The sequence below is a fragment of the Schistocerca cancellata genome, chromosome 6 (assembly GCF_023864275.1).
Source record: "Schistocerca cancellata isolate TAMUIC-IGC-003103 chromosome 6, iqSchCanc2.1, whole genome shotgun sequence".
NCBI lineage: Eukaryota > Metazoa > Arthropoda > Insecta > Orthoptera > Acrididae > Schistocerca > Schistocerca cancellata.
In genome coordinates this window covers 724,204,750-724,223,371 of record NC_064631.1, presented here as the reverse complement: position 1 = coordinate 724,223,371, position 18,622 = coordinate 724,204,750, and the positions used below count along the sequence as shown (strand labels likewise).

General features: G+C 45.6%; 1 protein-coding gene across 1 annotated transcript in view; it reads left to right on the top strand.

The window, feature by feature from the left end:
* The window catches only part of LOC126088491 (translation initiation factor IF-2-like), a 68,855-nt gene extending 59,895 nt beyond the window's left edge, over window positions 1-8,960 (top strand). Inside the window, exon 7 of the mRNA XM_049906632.1 lies at window positions 8,547-8,960. Within this exon, the coding sequence (XP_049762589.1) occupies window positions 8,547-8,960 (414 nt within the window). The remainder of the gene's footprint in view (window positions 1-8,546) is intronic.
* Window positions 8,961-18,622: the final 9,662 nt, after the last annotated feature.

The window sequence follows — 18,622 nt, the reverse complement described above, 5'->3', positions numbered from 1 at the left end:
AAGAGTAGTTGGGAAAGTAAGGCTGAGTTACGATTGGTCGGCATTCGCAAACCATGGGAACCGTGGCTTACCATTCGTCACAACTCCCCGAAATAGATCCGATTATTTTGCACAATGAATGCTCCATTTTTGAGATGAGATCTCCCATTGGCAGAGCTTGAGACATTCATTTAGACTGACTTACCAGTAGATCGCGAGTGCAGAAGCGGAGAGCACAGGTTGTTGGACATCCAGGCGGGAGTGTTCTCGAGAGGCAGGCAGGCACGCGTTAGCCTTCTTCGGGGACACTTCAGGAGGGGACAGCAGAGGTCAGGAGACATCGCGTACTCTCCAGACTCTCACTCTCTGTTCTTCTTCTCACCTCAGATCCGTATAACTTTTGTAAGTTTACACAGCAATGTGTCAAGCAAGTAACACACGTGCGGGAATAGGAACTTTTAGACTTCATGATACTAGCAGGTCACGCTTTGTTCTTCACCTTGTAACCTCTCCACACGTAAAATTTTTCCACCACAACCTCTCAACAGAAAATGTGAACATAAATAATATTCACGCCAAGTGTAACCTCCCCACAAAATTTATTAAAAATTGAAATTAAAATAATAGTGTAACTTCCCCACAAAATTAAATTGAAATTAATAATAATTATTATGGATAGCGATTCTCTTATTTTTGTGTGACCTCAGAACAAACAAAACTGGTTCCCATTTAATGTACCCACAAAATTCTTTTCTCGTTTAATGTAAGCACGAAACAGAAAAATTCCTAAGCCTCATAATAAAAAAATAAATTCAGTAACCTGGTAAAATTTCGACGACAGCAGTGCTGCGTCGTGGCCCTGTAATATCATTCTGAATAAAAAGCAAAAATTCTTACCTCAATAAAAAAGGCGAATATATCTGCTCTTACCTAAAATTTTTCGGCACAGCTCCGTGCAATGCTGGCCTATGCATTTGTGATTTCTGAAAGGAAGCAACTGATTTTTTTTTTTTAATGAATGCTGGCCTATGCATTTGTGATTTCTGAAAGGAAGCAACTGATTTTTTTTAAATGAATGCTGGCCTATGCATTTGTGATTTGTGAAAGGAAGCAACTGATTTTTTTGAAATGAATGCTTTTTTAAAAAAAATTACTTTATATTACCAAAATTATTATTACGACATTTTTTAAAACATTTGGATGACAGTTCAGATACATTACTAGCACTCGGCGCAGCATGTCCCCGTCAATGAGTTCGAAAGCATCGTTGATGCGAGCTCGCAGTTCTGGCACGTTTCTTGGTAGAGGAGGTTTAAACACTGAATCTTTCACATAACCCCACAGAAAGAAATCGCATGGGGTTAAGTCGGGAGAGCGTGGAGGCCATGACATGAATTGCTGATCATGATCTCCACCACGACCGATCCATCGGTTTTCCAATCTCCTGTTTAAGAAATGCCGAACATCACGCTGGAAGTGCGGTGGAGCACCATCCTGTTGAAAGATGAAGTCGGCGCTGTCGGTCTCCAGTTGTGGCATGAGCCAATTTTCCGCGGGCTACGCGTGAAACTTGCCCGCACGCGTTCAACCGTTTCTTCGCTCACTGCAGGCCGACCCGTTGATTTCCCCTTACAGAGGCATCCAGAAGCTTTAAACTGCGCATACCATCGCCGAATGGAGTTAGCAGTTGGTGGATCTTTGTTGAACTTCGTCCTGAAGTGTCGTTGCACTGTTATGACTGACTGATGTGAGTGCATTTCAAGCACGACATACGCTTTCTAGGCTCCTGTCGCCATTTTGTCTCACTGCGCTCTCGAGCGCTCTGGCGGCAGAAACCTGAAGTGCGGCTTCAGCCGAACAAAATTTTATGAGTTTTTCTGCGTATCTGTAGTGTGTCGTGACCATATGTCAATGAATGGAGCTACAGTGAATTTATGAAATCGCTTCAATCATTTGTAATAGCCCTGTAGATGCGGTTTGTCCCCTTTCTTAGTTAAATGGCAGCTCTGTTATAAAAATATTACACATCATATTGGAAACAGGAAATTATAAAACTAAGAGAATTTGATTAAGAAGAGTGATATTAGGTTAGATTGAGTGGCAGAGATCCCTTCACCTTTTCTGTCTCGGAACATGACCTTCAGCCTGACATCTTTGTGCATTACCTCTCAAGGTTACTTACTAAGGTATGTTGATATCATAGTCTACACAGTTGTAAGTTAGCGTTTTACAGTTTTACCATGGCGCCTGGTACAATAATCAGCCGCACTGGGTCATACATTCTACACGGTTTGAATACTTTTGTCCAATGATAATTTACATGTGACTAAATTGTCAATATAGCATAATGTTTCTGAATTCTCATTTCATTCCAATAGTCATGTGTCCCCAAAGCTACCCTCATATCTGTTACTTTCATACCCGACCCCCAGCTATGTTCACGTGTCAGTGGCATCATTCCCTTACTTCCTTGCACTTACATCATTCCCATACATCTGAATCGTAGTGCGGTTATTTGCATGTCGAGAAGGATTTACACGGTGAATATCGAAGCTCCATTTAGTAAAGTATGGCCATAGCCCCAGTGACGTCTCGCTGTTGCAGATGGATACAAGCACACCTTACCTGTGCATATTCATTCACAAAGTTACCGGCAGAGCATTAATGTGGTACGAGAAAAAGTAAAGTACTGCAAAATAAATTAGTTTTGATTAACTTCAAACAATGAAACCGTGCTGTTGAAGGTACATAGTATGAAATGAAAGTGATAGGTGTTCGTTTTCCGTTAAATAAACGTACAGTTAGTGTCTACCTCACGTCGTACTATTATCTTCAGTACCTATAATTTCAACACAGTTCAATTTTCAATGGAATACAAAAACTAACGATGCCACTTTGTACTTACATTCTACATTCGCTTGCCGGCCGCTGTGGTCGAGCGGTTCTAGGCGCTTCAGTCTGGAACCACGCGGCTGCTACGGCCGCAGGTTCGAATCCTGACTCGGGCTTGATGTCCTTAGGTTAGTTAGGTTTAAGTAGTTCTAAGTTCTAGGGGACTGATGACCTCAGATGTTAAGTCCCATAGTGCTTATTGCCATTTGAACCTTTTTTTCCATTCGCTTGTTGTGTTGTGCCGTGTTATTGCTTCATGCATATATGCAGACACTCTCTTACACTACGACGTACATTTCCAAATATTGCAACGCTCCAGACATATAGTTTCAAGAACATTATCCTCAGTTCTCCGTTAATATTTTATATGCAAGAAGAGGAAAATACTATTAGAGTCTCACGTCTCTTCGACAACTATCTCATTAGAGACAAAGTGAGAGTTCCGAATGTGCAAGTATGAGACTCTACACTGAAGCGATGCAGGAAAACCACAAGCGCCAAAATCCAGGAGGTCAGACAGACATTTCCATCCTGCTGTTCAGCGTATTAAACAGTGGGTTACGTCGATGCATAAGTTTCTGATACCAGCTTACACCTTTTCCAATAGAAACTACAATTTTATTGTAACCAGTCAACAATTTATTTTCGTTTCCACTATGCGTATTGGATATTTGAGTCTCCATCGTCAGGTGAATTTGTGTCAGCTAAAAATAAGTGTTTGTGTTAAAATTGTTTATATGTGTATTGTGTATGTATGTTGTGTATATGTGTGAGTGTCACGGTAGGTACATGTGAAAAATTCCACGAGGTAGCTTCCACTTTCATTCCTTTGCCCCAGTCCATATTCTCGTATTGTTTTTCCTTCTCTTCTTTTTCTCACTTTCAAATTCCCGTCCCCAGTAACATTTAAATTTTAGTCTCCTTTAACGATCTGAATATTTTTTTTCCATTTCATCATTGGCTACAGTCCTTCAGTTTCTTATCTGCGAATGTAGTAGGCATTCAAACTTGTACTGCTATAGTGGAAGTTGGCTTTCTGTCTATCGTGGTTGTTGCAGTGATTTAACTTTGTTGTTCTTAGTAGCTCACTCTGATTCCTGTTTTTATTATCGTCATCTTCACTCTCAGGAATTAGGCTAGCTGTCTGTTCCATCTCCAGAGGTTACTGTTAAGCTGATCTCATTTTGAGCTAGTTAGGGTGTGTTTTTCCTCTAGGACTGTATCTCAACAGTTATTTAGTCAGTCTTTCTTCTCTCATATATTTCTTAATTGTGTTTGTTATCCCTTCACAACCATTTCTTCTCTAATTTGTTCGTCACTAATCCAGTCTTGCCGTGTGCAACCTTTCTCTGTTATTAGAAATCTCTTTTTTCTTATAATGAATAATGAAACGAATTAGGTCTCTTTCTGCATTGTCCTCGTTGTGTGTGTGTGCGTGTGTGTGTTTGTGTGTGTGTGTGTGTGTGTGTGTGTGATGTTGCTAAACCTGTACTCACCTCACCAGGCGTCCACTTCTTCTTGTCACAGGCTTCTCTTACTCCCGCGATACATAACAGCAACTAATACAGTTCTCTTGTTAATTTCTCTAACACTTCTGCCAGATTTTGAGATCTAAGATTGCATACTCTGACCCATGGAATTCAGTTTTTGTTTTTCCGGATGACAACATATTCAAAGTAGTCCGCAACAGGATATCCGAATGGCGGACTATTTTGCGTTTGCAATATTCCACTCAAGAGGATGTCATCACCATTAAGCCATACAGCAGACCGAAAAGTCCTCGGGAAATATAATGGCTGTAGTTTTATCTTGCCTCTATCTGCTGGCAGTTCCAACATAGCAAGGCCACGACGGCTAATTATTTAAAGGTTAGGTCAGTGACTTCCAGACTGCTGTCTCTGAGTCTCTATAGATACTAAAACGGACCTGTTTAAGAAACAGACGATAAGACGAGATTCCACACGCAACTGAAGCCACGCCACAGCAAATGGCATGACCGGCGATACGGCTGTGGCACCGCACATTGCTGTTTACACACGATAGTCTCAAAATCCCAGTGGCAGCTTTCTCAATATGGCGTCAACTGAGATTATTCGTACGGACTGTGGTGTTGTCATTCAGGTTATGGCACTAGAATTTAGCCAAGAATCCACTTCACAAGAAAAGAAAGCATTAATGTTGGATTTGGAAATGGGTGTTGAACAGAGATAAGACAGAGAGATCAAACGCACAGGGAATTAGCCATTATAAACGAAAATCAATTATATAAAATGACGGTCACAATCGCATTATTTATTTTGCCGCCAACCGGTTTCAACCCGCGATGGGGTCATCTTCAGGGCAATTTACACCATTTGGCCGCTCGCTGGAGTCGTCACCCTACCTGTGCACGGTTGGCGACCATCAGACAGTGTGACGACTCCAGCGAGCGGCCAAATGGTGTAAATTGCCCTGAAGATGACCCCATCGCGGGTTGAAACCGGTTGGCGGCAAAATAAATAATGCGATTGTGACCGTCATTTTGAATAATTGAGTATAAGTAAATTAATCGCTGTTTATCTCCATACAACTATGTTGTCTAAAAAAAAAAAATAAACGAAAATCCTTTCGTAAACCACTTCCGAATAATAATAGAAAATTTAGCATTCTTTCTGAGCTGCGTATCGGGCTATATTAAAAAAATCCATTACTCACACTAGAGATGCAGTATTGGCTCGAATGAAACTACAAGTGATACTTGGATGTTTAACATCTGGTGACTGCGTGTCATATATCCCGTATACAGGGTGAGTCAGGAGGAACGGTGACACTATTAGTGATCCGGAACAAGAAATGTCGTGTGAACATATTTCCTTTCCTTAACAGTTTCCGAGGAAACTGGAGTGCACTTTGAAGCTCTAGCAGAAACATGCTGTGTTGCTGATCTGAGCGTCATTCGCACGAACCTTTACTTGACCACACGGGCATCAGACGCATGTACTTCTTTACTAGCACTCACGCGCGAAGAAAAACTAAAGCGACGTTAAGCTACATAGTGTTGTCTTTACTGACCATTTCAAAGCGCACTTCACTTGCGCGTGGGGCGATGGACGCATCTAAAATGTAAGCGAGAAGGTCCTCCTTTGTGTCTACTGTGCCCTTGTAGACTCCACCCTGCGAACAGTAATCAAGCCAACCCAACGAACAGTAATCTAATAGAGAATGAATGGGTAGCCTCGGTAGCCAAGAAATGACACCACAACGACCGTTCTAACGCCTAGGATACGTTTCAGTGCGGTGCTGTGACACTGGCCATATGGATTTTCAAACAACTGTATGTCGGAAGGGTTAAGAAAAGGGTATACTTTCACGTGAAATTATTTGTTCAAAATCACCAATACTATCATCCCTCAAAGCACGTACCTTTCCTCCTGACTCACTCAGTATAAACCACGTCACCACAAGTACAGTTGCAGAGTTGTGTGATGTTTTGGATGCCACTTACGATGCCAAGAAGGTTCACCGACCTACTATCGATATAAACCCGTCCAGGCGATAGCAGCGTCACATAGTGTGGAATGGGGAATGCGCGCGCGATCTATCTGAGTCTGACCGAGGGCAGATTGTGATGGCCCAGGGGCTCGGCACGAGCATTTCGGAAACTGCACGACTTGCGGAGTGTTCAAGGACTGCTGTGGGGAGTGTCTTCAACAAGTGATGAAACCAAGTTGAAACCACGGGGGACCTCGTGGGGTTCGGCATCCACTCCTCTTTAGAGATATCAAACGTCACAGGATGGGCAGGCTGGTAAAACAGGACAGGCGGCGAAATGTGGCACAAGTAACATCACACTTTAATGCTGAGCACAGAACAAGTGTGTCTGAACACACAGTGCACCGAACACTTCCAACTATGGGCCTTCGCAACCGACGAACCATGCATGTCCCAATATTAACTTACGACATCGGCAGCTACAAGTGAAATGGGCATGTGACCATCGGCACTGGACGTTGACACCGTGGCAGAGCACTGCATGGTCTGACGAGTCCCATCTTCACCATGCCGATGGGAGGGCGCGACTCCGTCGCCTTACAGGGGAACAGCTCCTTGACACCTGTACTGCGGCACGGAGACACGCTGGTGGCGGCTCCAGTACCCTCTGGGAAACACCTGTGCGTCCAGTGGAGCTCGTGCAAGGCACCATGACGGCGAACGAGTGTCGTACACCGATTCCAAACAACGTACACCCCGTCGTGACGATCATGTTTCAGGATGACAGTGGCATTTTTAAACAAGATAATGCACTGTGTCACAAGGCCAGGACTATGATGGAGTCGTTCGAGAAACCCAGTGGCGAGTTCCAATTGATGTGCTGCCACCCCCCTCTCTCCCAACCCGCCACATCAGAACCCGATTGAACACATCTGGGATGTCACTGAATGTAGCGTCAGAGCTCATCGCCCCCCTCCCCAGAATTAATGAGAAATAGGGACTCGTGTGTGCAAATATGGTGCCAACTCATCACTTCCATGCGAAGACGTGTCGGCGCTGTTATCCGTGCGCCGGCCGCCGTGGCCGAGCGCTTCTAGGCGCTACAGTCCGGAGCCGCGTGACCGCTACGGTCGCAGGTTCGAATCCTGCCTCGGGCATGGATGTGTGTGATGTCCTTAAGTTAGTTAGGTTTAAGTAGTTCTACGTTCTAGGGGACTGATGACCTCAGATGTTAAGTCCCATAGTGCTCAGAGCCATTTGAACCATTTTATGTTATCCGTGCCAGAGGTGGATATACCAGCTATTAGGTAGGTGGTCAGAATGTTCACCATGGGCATTGTAAATATTGCAGTTATTTTTTATTGAATTTTGGAGGTACGCTTTTCGCACGTGCACTGAAAGACACTATAATGTAGTTGGAAATTGGATATTCACGTTTCTCTATTAAAAGCTACAGTGAAGCTAAAAGTATACTGCCACTAGCTACCTTGTTACTTTCTTAGACGAATTCACTGGACAGGTGTCTAAGAAACAAGAAAACCAGAATACAGTGACGTCGCTTCGAAATTCAGCCACGAGACGGTAGCCGAATGAGAATAATCTGTGGTGGGGGCGAGAAAAATAGCGCCACGAAATTACAGCGACTTTAACTGTTAGTGGCATGATTAAAAGTGGCGTCACTCGGGTGATAGCGTAGCAATCTGGGAGCCTCCACGTCCAATTTTGGTGACGCCAACCCAGTGGATGCTGAGTAGTTCAAATGGCTCTGATCACTATGGTACTTAACTTCTGATGTCATCAGTCCCCTAGAACTTAGAACTATTTAAACCTAACTAACCTAAGGACATAACACACATCCATGCCCGAGGCAGGGTTCGAACCTACGACCGTAGCGGTCACGCGGGTCCGGACTGTAGCGCCTAGAACCGCTCGGCCACTCCGGCCGACGGCTGCTGAGTAGTGTCGCTTCAGTTGCTACGGTCTGACCTCTCCACAGATACCATTCCGACATAGTAGCACCCGAGGCACCCGGCGACCCCATCGCGGCAAGGTCACGATTCGTGGGGGGAATCTGGTTATATAAAACTAAACGCAGCCCCGTTCAGGCCACGAAGGCCCAACGGTACCGACCGGCCGCCGTCTCATCCTCAGATCGCAAGCGTCGCTGGATGCGGATATGGAGAATCTGGTTATATGTCCTGCAGATGTTGCTTCTGCCAGAGGCACCTGCGCGCTTCGCTCCCAGTGACAATTGCTCCGCCCCCGTGAAGTTCCTCGTTGCGTTGCTCGGTGGTCGGGTGTCCACACGGTGGTTCCCACGCCCATTGCGGCACGGCCTGCGGCGCCGCATGGCCGCGCTGCGTGCGCGCCGGCGACGTCTGCGTCGTGACTGCTGCGCCTGCGCGGACGACCCGTCTAACCTGTTACGCCGGCTGCCGCCGCCGCGGCACGCCGCACACCCACTCGATTCGCAGCGCATCCCGCCGCGCCGGAACCGCCTAATAACTCGCTGCGCTCTCGCCGACTCTTCCAGCCGGCCTGTCCGGCCTGTCCCTTCCTGGACACCAGCATCGCACCTGTCGTGGTCCCCGTCATCCGCATTTACGTACTTCAGATAAACCTGGACAATTCCGTCACTCAGCTCTACATATTAACAGCCGCGTTTCCCGTTATTGTACAATTAAATTAAATACAGAATTAATAGGTCGGTTAATAGGACGGAATCGGAATGGGCGTATGATTAGTGACATTGAACAGTTCAAATTTCTAGGTGTTCACACACATAGCAAACTGTCGTGGCAAGCCCACGTTCAGGATCTTGTTCAAACACTTAATGCTGCCATTTTTACTATACGAACGGTATCTGAAGCAAGTGATCCTTCGACACGAAAATTAGTTACTTTGCTTGTTTTGCAAATCAATCTGCCTTTTCCTGCCGCTACTCATTTTATTTAATCCATACGCGTTTCGCCTTCTATGCTGTAAGGCATAATCAGTGGAATCTATAATGATACAGTTTTGTTAGTTATAGATTATCAAACAGTTCACTTCGCGATTTTTTGTAAAAAATGTAATTATTTACGATTTGCTGATTTGCGTTTCCACACATCTGGTCTGGAGGTCGCACTACCACTTTTTTCAGTGTTCTATATTCACCTCTTAGAGTTTTCGCCATCCACACACTGTTCAGCATGTTTGTCACTCTTTTTTGTGGTGGACTATCGTTCTTCTATCACTCGATACATCTATTTCGTCGTACACTTCTTTTCACAGCGTAAATATTGCGACTCCATTACGTGTTTCATCGTCTTTGGTATGTTTACCTTTGTGTCGCCAACCTAACTAAGTATATGGTCGTTACTAACTTCTGTTTATGCTATTTATGCAGTCTGTGTGTGCGTATGAGTTAGAGAGAGACGGGGGGATAGAGCCGATTTTTCTTTTTTTTCTTTTATTTTTAGGTTGGCGAGACATAGGGAAACATACCAAAGACGATGAAGCACGTAATGGAGTCGCAATATTTACGCTGTGAAAAGAAGTGTACGACGAAATAGTTGTATCGAGTGACAGAAGAACGATAGTCCACCACAAAAAAGAGTGACAAACATGCTGAACAGTGTGTGGATGGCGAAAACTCTAAGAGGTGAATGTAGAACACTGAAAAAAGTGGTAGCGCGACCTCCAGACCAGATGTGAGCAAACGCAGATCAGAAAATCGTAAGTAATTACATTTTTTACAAAAAATCGCGAAGTGAACTGTTTGATAATTTATAACTAACAAAACTGTATCATTATAGATCCCACTGGTGATGCCTTAAAACAGCAGAAGGCGAAACGCGTATGGATTAAATAAAATAAACAGCAGCAGGAAAAGGCAGTTTGATTTGCAAAACAAGTTTTTATGTGCTTGCTGCGGAGGATGGCCACACAAACAAACGTGTTAGTTACTTTGCTTTTTTTTCATTCGCTTATGTCGTATGGTATTACATTTTGGGGTAACTCTCCCCATTCTAAAATGATATTTTTGTCTCAGAAACGGGCAGTTCGAGCAATAAGTGGTGTAAGTTCGCGAATCTCTTATCGACCCCCGTTCACTAGCCTGTGTATTTTGACGTTGGGCTTCCAATATATATATATATTCTTTTCTGTTGTTAACAATTTCAGCTTATTCCGAAGAATTAGCAACTTTCACGCAGTTGCTACTAGGCAGAAATGCAATCTGGGCCGCCCTTCCTTTACTCTTGTGCAGAAGGGTGTGCAGTATACTGATGCATCCATTTTCAATAAGCTACGACAAGAATTCAAAAATCTTAGCAGTAATCCCCGCGCTTTCAAATCGAAACTGAAGTTTCCTCCTATTCTGTCGAGGAGTTCCTTGAAAAACTAAGCTGATTCCTATGTTACATAGTTGATTGCATTTACTTAAACTTACGGGTTGACAATTTTTGGGTTCATAAACATTTTATTTTATGTGTTATTACTTTTACGTAGTAATTTCACGTGCTAGCGCGTTCCGCGACCTTGGGGATTTGCTCTTCAATTTGGTCCAACGGAACTAGACGTGTAATTAAATAAATAAACTGCGTGCCTGTGGACTATCGTCTCAACTGTGCAACTGGATTCGTGATTTGCTGTCGGAAAGGTCACAGTTCGTAGTAACCGAACGGAAAGTCATTGAGAAAACAGAAGGAATAATTGGCGCTCTCCAAGGAAGTGTTATAGGCCCTCTGCTATTCCTGCTCTACATAAACGATTTAGGTGTCATTCTGAGCAGCCCTCTTGGATTGTTTGCAGATGATGCTGTCATTTACAGTCTTGTAAAGTAAGTAGGCAAGATATCTGTATGGAAAATTGGTAATTGACTCTAAATAATAATGTCTGTGAAGTCATACACACGAATAATAAAACAAATCCGCTAAATTTCGTTTACAGGATAAATTACACAAGTCTAAATTATGCAAAGTCAATTGGATACATTGGGATTACAATTACGGATAATTTAAATTGGAACGGTGACATAGCTAATGTTGCGGGGAAAGCAAACTAAAGACTGTGATTTATTGGTAGGACACTTGCAAGATGCAACATGTCCAGTAAAGATACTGCTTACAGTACGTTTATCCGCCCTCTTCTGGAGAACTGTATTGCCGTGTGCGATCCGCATCAGATAGGATTGATGGAGGACACCGATGAAGCCAAAAGAACGGCAGCTCGTTTTGTACTATCGCCAAATAGGGGAGACATTGTCACGCCCTATGGTATGCGAAATGGGGTGACAGTCATTAAAACAAAGGCGTTTTTCGTTGCCGCAACGTCATGAAATTTCAATCACCAACTTTCTACAAAGTGCAAAAATATTTTGTAGGTGCCCACCTACGTAGGAAGAAATGATCATAGCCGGCCGGAGTGGCCGTGCGGTTCTGGGCGCTACAGTCTGGAATCGAGCGACCGCTACGATCACAGGTTCGAATCCTGCCTCGGGCATGGATGTGTGTGATGTCCTTAGCTTAGTTAGGTTTAATTAGTTCTAAGTTCTAGGCGACTGATGACCTCAGAAGTTAAGTCACATAGTGCTCAGAGCCATTTGAACCAAATGTTCACAACAAAATAAGAGAAATCAGAGGTCACACGGAAAGATTTAAATGTTCGTTTTTCCCGCGCGCTGTTCGAGAGTGAAATAGTGGACAAATAGCTTGAAGGTAATTCCATGAGCCCTGTGCTGGTGCTTAATTGTTAACTGCGAAGTAATCATTTAAATATAGACGTTCATGTCATCGCCATTGTTATCATATTCGTATCTAAACTAATGGTCTTAGACGGTAAGATAAATACATTGACAGAAGTGGAAACTGTTACAGCATAAATGAACAATCCGGTATCTGTCAGACATTATGGAGATGTCGATCACATTCAGCGTAGTGGATGATTAACCTCCCACTCGGAACTGATATCGAAACTGAACATCAGTATGACGTGTGACATCCATAGCCACGAATGCACACCTACGTAAACGTTGCCTATGCGTGTCATCTTGAAGAACTTCTAGTTGTATCTAAAACACATGTTGTCCCTGTTCATACAGACTGCTGGCTGTTGACTGGTATATGAAAGTATACGTCTACTTTTCCGACTGCTCTGATGCAACCAGCAACGAATTTGTCCCCTGTGCCAACCTCTTCATCTCAGCGTACCAGTTACATCCCATGTCCTTAATTACTCGTTGGATATATTCCAACCTCTGTCTTCTCATGTAATTTTTATCCCCTACAACTGTCTCTGGCACCAAGGAACTTATTTTCCCATGGCTTCAGACATGCCTTATCATACTGTCCGTTCTTCTTGTGCATGTTTCTCACATTTTCATCTCCGATTCTGCATATTCATTTCTTATCACTCCACTTGACCTTCAACAGCCTTTCATAGGACCATATCTCGAATAGTTCAATTACTTTCCCGGTATCCCAAAAGTCCACGATTCACTTCCATACATTGCGGTGCTCCAGGCGGGCATCCAGGGAATTTTCTTGATACTAGTAGACTCCTTTTTCCAGGAATCCTCTGCTCGAGTGTACTTGTCCACTTTATCGCTATTCTTATTTCTGCTGTTCCTCACTACTTTCGTTTTTCTTTGGTTTATTCTCGGTCCATAGTGTTCACTCGTTACACTGTCAATTCCACTAAAGAGAATCACGAGTGTTGTCACGGATATCATTTCACACTGAATTTTTATCCCACACCTTAAACTTTCTTTTGTTCATGGTTTATGGACGAAAAACAGGGGCACACCTCTTAAGTATCGGAGCATTCTTCAGATTTGTGAAGAGAACTGCAGTCTGGGATCTAGCAGTATCGTTCTGCAATATGCTGTTCGGTACGCTGCTAACGGCTTATTTACGTTCCGCGGCTATCGGTAAGCGCTGACCGCTATCGTGAGTGACAGCGCCAATTCGCCAGTCTCCGTGGGGGGTGCGGCTGTTGACAGGCCCGAAGGTAACGGGGTGGGTTCCCTCAACCCGGCTAAAGGGTGCTGGCCTGGCCCGAATGCTTTTCCAGCAGAATGGCTGCCGTTGCCTACTACTGTCTGGGAAACAAACTACTAAATGTGTTTGCGGGAAGCAGCAGTTCACCGTAGTGCTACAAGCATCATCAGGAAATGACCAGTCCTAGTGCCTACTTCCTGCTATGGACGCTGATCGTCCGAAATGTCGGCACGTAAAGCTACTGTCGTGGAGCTGTGGGCAAGATCGCGAAATCGAGGAGTCGACCGGTGGATCTGGTAGGACGCAGGAGACGAGTTTGAATCTTTTGGGGCAAAGGTGGTGCGGTGAGGTATTTTCGGACGTTCGCAGTCAGCTTGAAGTAAGGCTGTATTCTAGATGAGGAAAGTTCAGACGTGTTCGGAAGTGCGTTTCCCTATCCCGCGTGTGAAATGCTTAATCTATTGGTGGTTTTCGAAGCGGATGTTGATGTTAGCGAGCGTACAGGGACTGTTAAGTAAGAGACCGCCTAAGAGTGTGTGGAGCATCTGGATAGCGGGATGCATTGTGTAACGAAGGAAGCGGATTTGGAGAGGGTTATTAGGAGAAGAATAAAATGAATATTGTATTGTATTGTATGTTAACCGGCGACCTAGAAACGACGGAGAGGCTCCGTCCCCGCCGCAGCCGCAGTCGTCCACAACCCCACGACGACTACTGCAGTCCACTTCACCCCTCCAAAATGCTTCAAATGGCTCTGACCACTATGGGACTTAACTTCTGAGGTCATCAGTCCCCTAGAACTTAGAACTACTTAAACCTAACTAACCTAAGGACATCACAAACATCCATGCCCGAGGCAGGATTCGAACCTGCGACCGTAGCGGTCGCGCGACTCCAGACTGTAGCGCCTAGAACCGCTCGGCCACTCCGTTCACCCCTCCGCCGCCCCACACCGAACCGAGGGTTATTGTGCGGTTCGGCCCCCGGTGGACCCCCCAGGGAACGTTTCACACCAGACGAGTGTAACCCATATGTTTGCGTGGTAGAATAATGGTGGTGTTTGCGTACGTGGAGAACTTGTTTGCGCAGCAATCGCCGACATAGTGTAACTGAGGCGGAATAAAGGGAACCAGCCCGCATTCGCCGAGGCAGATGGAAAACCGCCTAAAAACCATCCACTGACTGGCCGGTTCACCGGACCTCGACACAAATCCGCCGGGTGGATTCGTGCCGGGTACCGGCGCTCCTTCCCGCCAGGAAAGCCGTACGTCAGACCGCACGGCGAACTGGGTGGACATAAAATGAGTACTGCTCCAATAAAAATTTGAAGTGGAGAAATCTCGTGTGTGTCCTTACCTTCTTTGACTTTTGGCTATGCTCCTGTGTTGTTTACAGAAGATACGTGAGAATTCGACTGGTGACAGTATGGTGGCTGATTGCAGTGTTTATTGTCCAATCCAGTGGTCAGACTTGGGAGGTTTTAAAGGTAGTCAGATGGGTTCAGGGCACTGAATAGTGGCATAGCGCAAGTGACTTAAGTCCGTCTCTCTGTCCTAAGCGAGACTGGCGTCCGTTATTTGGCATTGCAGCGTGGGTTTAACAGGGCCAAAAAACTATCCAGGTCCACCAACAAACGTTCGGAAGGACGTCTGCGGAGCAACACGTCGCGCACTGCACGGCCCGGCCGCGGGGGCTTCGCCGGACGCTACAGCAGCCACGAGAAACGGGCGAGCAGGAAGGTCTCACTCCGACCACGAGTGGTAGGCCAACGGCATTACCCATTAGTGCCTCATATTCGCGAGCATTCGGCCAACCTTGAACGGTTACTAAATCAGTCCTATTTTCATATCCGATAGTGCACCACACCGTGATTTCCAGAGGATGAAGAGGAACAGGTCTCGAGAATCTTTGCTTGCTGCCGCCCGCCGCCACTCCGTGGCGTTGACGCCGATCTAACCGGCATAAAGAGAAGTGGGACTTATTGCTGAACAGCGCAGAATGCCACTCAGTGCCCCAGCTGTGTCTGGTTCTACACCGTGCAAGTCTTAGCTGGCAATGCAACGACGCACCACACCTCAATCCAACTCCAAGTAATCGGTTTCCGAAGAGTGCCTGGTGATACTCTGCCTGCAATGTCTGCCTTGATTCGGCTGTAGTTATTCGTCTGTTTGTCCGAGCCTTTCGAACGGTGCTCTGATCTTCCCGTGGTGAAGTGCTCCTGGAAGGACCCGTGCTTACCCTTCTTGCCAGCACTGCTGTCCCCAGTACATCTCGTCACCACTCGTTCGTCAATCATTGCGCTACACACAAATGTTTCTGCGACATATCCGTATGATACTCCCACACCGCTCATGCTAATGATTCGACCTTTCTCAAGGTACGAAGTTGGCACAACCTGAACGTACACGTTCTCCGACAGCACTGTGCTGCAATCTCCGCCTGAAAGTTTCCAGTAACATTAGACACACCGGGTAGCGATCGTGCACCCACATCATGCAGCATTTGTAGATATGGATATTTTCTGTACTGAAAATAAACTCGCGTAAAGGATTCGCTGGGGAGGAGACAGACAGCGAGGTCATCGGGCTCAACGGATTAGGGAAGGACGGGGAAGGAAGTCGGCCGTGCCCTTTCAAAGGAACCACCCCGGCATTCGCCTGGAGAGATTCAGGGAAATCACGGGAAACCTAAATCAGGACGGCCGGACGCGGAGTTGAACCGTCGTCCTCCCGAACGCGAGTCCAGTGTGCTAACCACGGCGCCACCTCGTTCGGTGAAACTCGCGTTAGGATGAATTTTAATAAACACCTCCCAGACCCGTGGAAATACTGAAGTGTCAGTGTGGTAGCATACGGTCAAAATGTTCATGGAGTAACAATTACCATTTGTGTCAATGTATTTAATACAGAATACAGGGTGTTACAAAAAGGTACGGCCAAACTTTCAGGAAACATTCCTCACACACAAATAAAGAAAATATGTTATGTGGACATGTGTCCGGAACGCTTAATTTCCATGTTAGAGCTCATTTTAGTTTCGTCAGTATGTACTGTACTTCCTCGATTCAACCGCCAGTTGGCCGAATTGAAGGAACGTAATGTTGACTTCGGTGCTTGTGTTGACATGCGACTCATTGCTCTATAGTACTAGCATCAAGCACATCAGTACGTAGCATCAACAGGTTAGTGTTCATCACGAACGTGGTTTTGCAGTCAGTGCAATGTTTACAAATGCGGAGTAGGCAGATGCCCATTTGATGTATGGATTAGCACGGGGCAATAGCCGTGGCGCGGTACGTTTGTATCGAGACAGATTTCCAGAACGAAGGTGTCCCGACAGGAAGACGTTCGAAGCCATTGATCGGCGTCTTAGGGAGCACGGAACATTCCAGCCTATGACTCGCGACTGGGGAAGACCTAGAACGACGAGGACACCTGCAATCGACGAGGCAATTCTTCGTGCAGTTGACGATAACCCTAATGTCAGCGTCAGAGAAGTTACTGCCGTACAAGGTAACGTTGACCACGTCACTGTATGGAGAGTGCTACGGGAGAACCAGTTGTTTCCGTACCATGTACAGCGTGTGCCGGCACTATCAGCACCTGATTGGCCTCCACGGGTACACTTCTGCGAATGGTTCATCCAACAACGTGTCAATCCTCATTTCAGTGCAAATGTTCTCTTTACGGATGAGGCTTCATTCGAACGTGATCAAATTGTAAATTTTCACAATCAACATGTGTGGGCTGATGACAATCCGCACGCAATTGTGCAATCACGTCATCAACACAGATTTTCTGTGAACGTTTGGGCGGGTATTGTTGGTGATGTCTTGATTGGGCCCCATGTTCTTCCACCTACGCTCAATGGAGCACGTTATCATGATTTCATACGGGATACTCTACCTGTGCTGCTAGAACATGTGCCTCTATAAGTACGACACAACATGTCGTTCATGCACGATGGAGCTCCTGCACATTTCAGTCGAAGTGTTCGTACGCTTCTCAACAACAGATTCGGTGACCGATGGATTGGTACAGGCGGACCAATTCCATGGCTTCCACGCTCTCTTGACCTCAACCCTCTTGACTTTCATTTATGGGGGCATTTGAAAGCTCTTGTCTACGCAACCCCGGTACCAAATGTAGAGACTCTTCGTGCTCGTATTGTGGACGGCTGTGATACAATACGCCATTCTCCAGGGCTGCATCAGCGCATCAGGGATTCCATGCGACGGAGGGTGGATGCATGTATCCTCGCTAACGGAGGACATTTTGAACATTTCCTGTAACAAAGTGTTTGAAGTCACGCTGGTACGTTCTGTTGCTGTGTGTTTCCATTCCATGATTAATGTGATTTGAAGACAAGTAATAAAATGAGCTCTACCATGGAAAGTAAGCGTTTCCGGACACATGTACACATAAAATATTTTCTTTCTTTGTGTGTGAGGAATGTTTCCTGAAAGTTTGGCCGTACCTTTTTGTAACACCCAGTCTAACCCGTTAGCCTTTTGTAGTGGTCATATAAATAACAGAAACAACGCATAAATAACAACTCATGGTAGCCTGATAAAATTTAGCTGAAATGAATGAAACGACGGACTCATGGTGTCCTATATCATTCCCGAGGCTTTTGAGACACGAGTTTAGAGGAACAGTTACCAGTTCAGAATTTCAACTGGGGTGGAGATTTCGTGTCATTATGCGTCAGTCGCCGCAGACGCCCGTGACCTTTCGACGTGGTTCAAATGGCTCTGAGCACTATGGGACTCAACTGCTGTGGTCATAAGTCCCCTAGAACTCAGAACTTCTTAAACCTAACTAACCTAAGGACATCACACACATCCATGCCTGAGGTAGGATTCGAACCTGCGACGTAGCGGTCGTGCGGTTCCAGACTGTAGCGCCTTTAACCGCTCGGCTACTCCGGCCGGCCTTTCGACGTGGTCTCCGCTGCTACCGTCGGAAGAGCAGGCGTATGACTGCTTCCGACAGCCCTTTGAGCTATAGGGCTCGGTTTGACTGCTGCTGATAACTGACGGCGTGGTTTTCCTTAAACCACATAAAGCGAGCTATAGCGAAGATTCACGGTACGAGCAAGCTGTTGTTCTGTGCCTCTCCTAGGAGCACTGAAGAGGTTAGGGACTTCCCCAGTGTTCGGTATTTTTCAGTGGCATTTATTAGGAAAACATAGTGCGAGAAATACTTACAGAAGTGAAACCATTTCGGGGAAGTGCTATTAGCTGACGAAGGGGATGGTCAACGTGATAGTTTGCTTGTGAGCTGGAAGTTAACATTTCT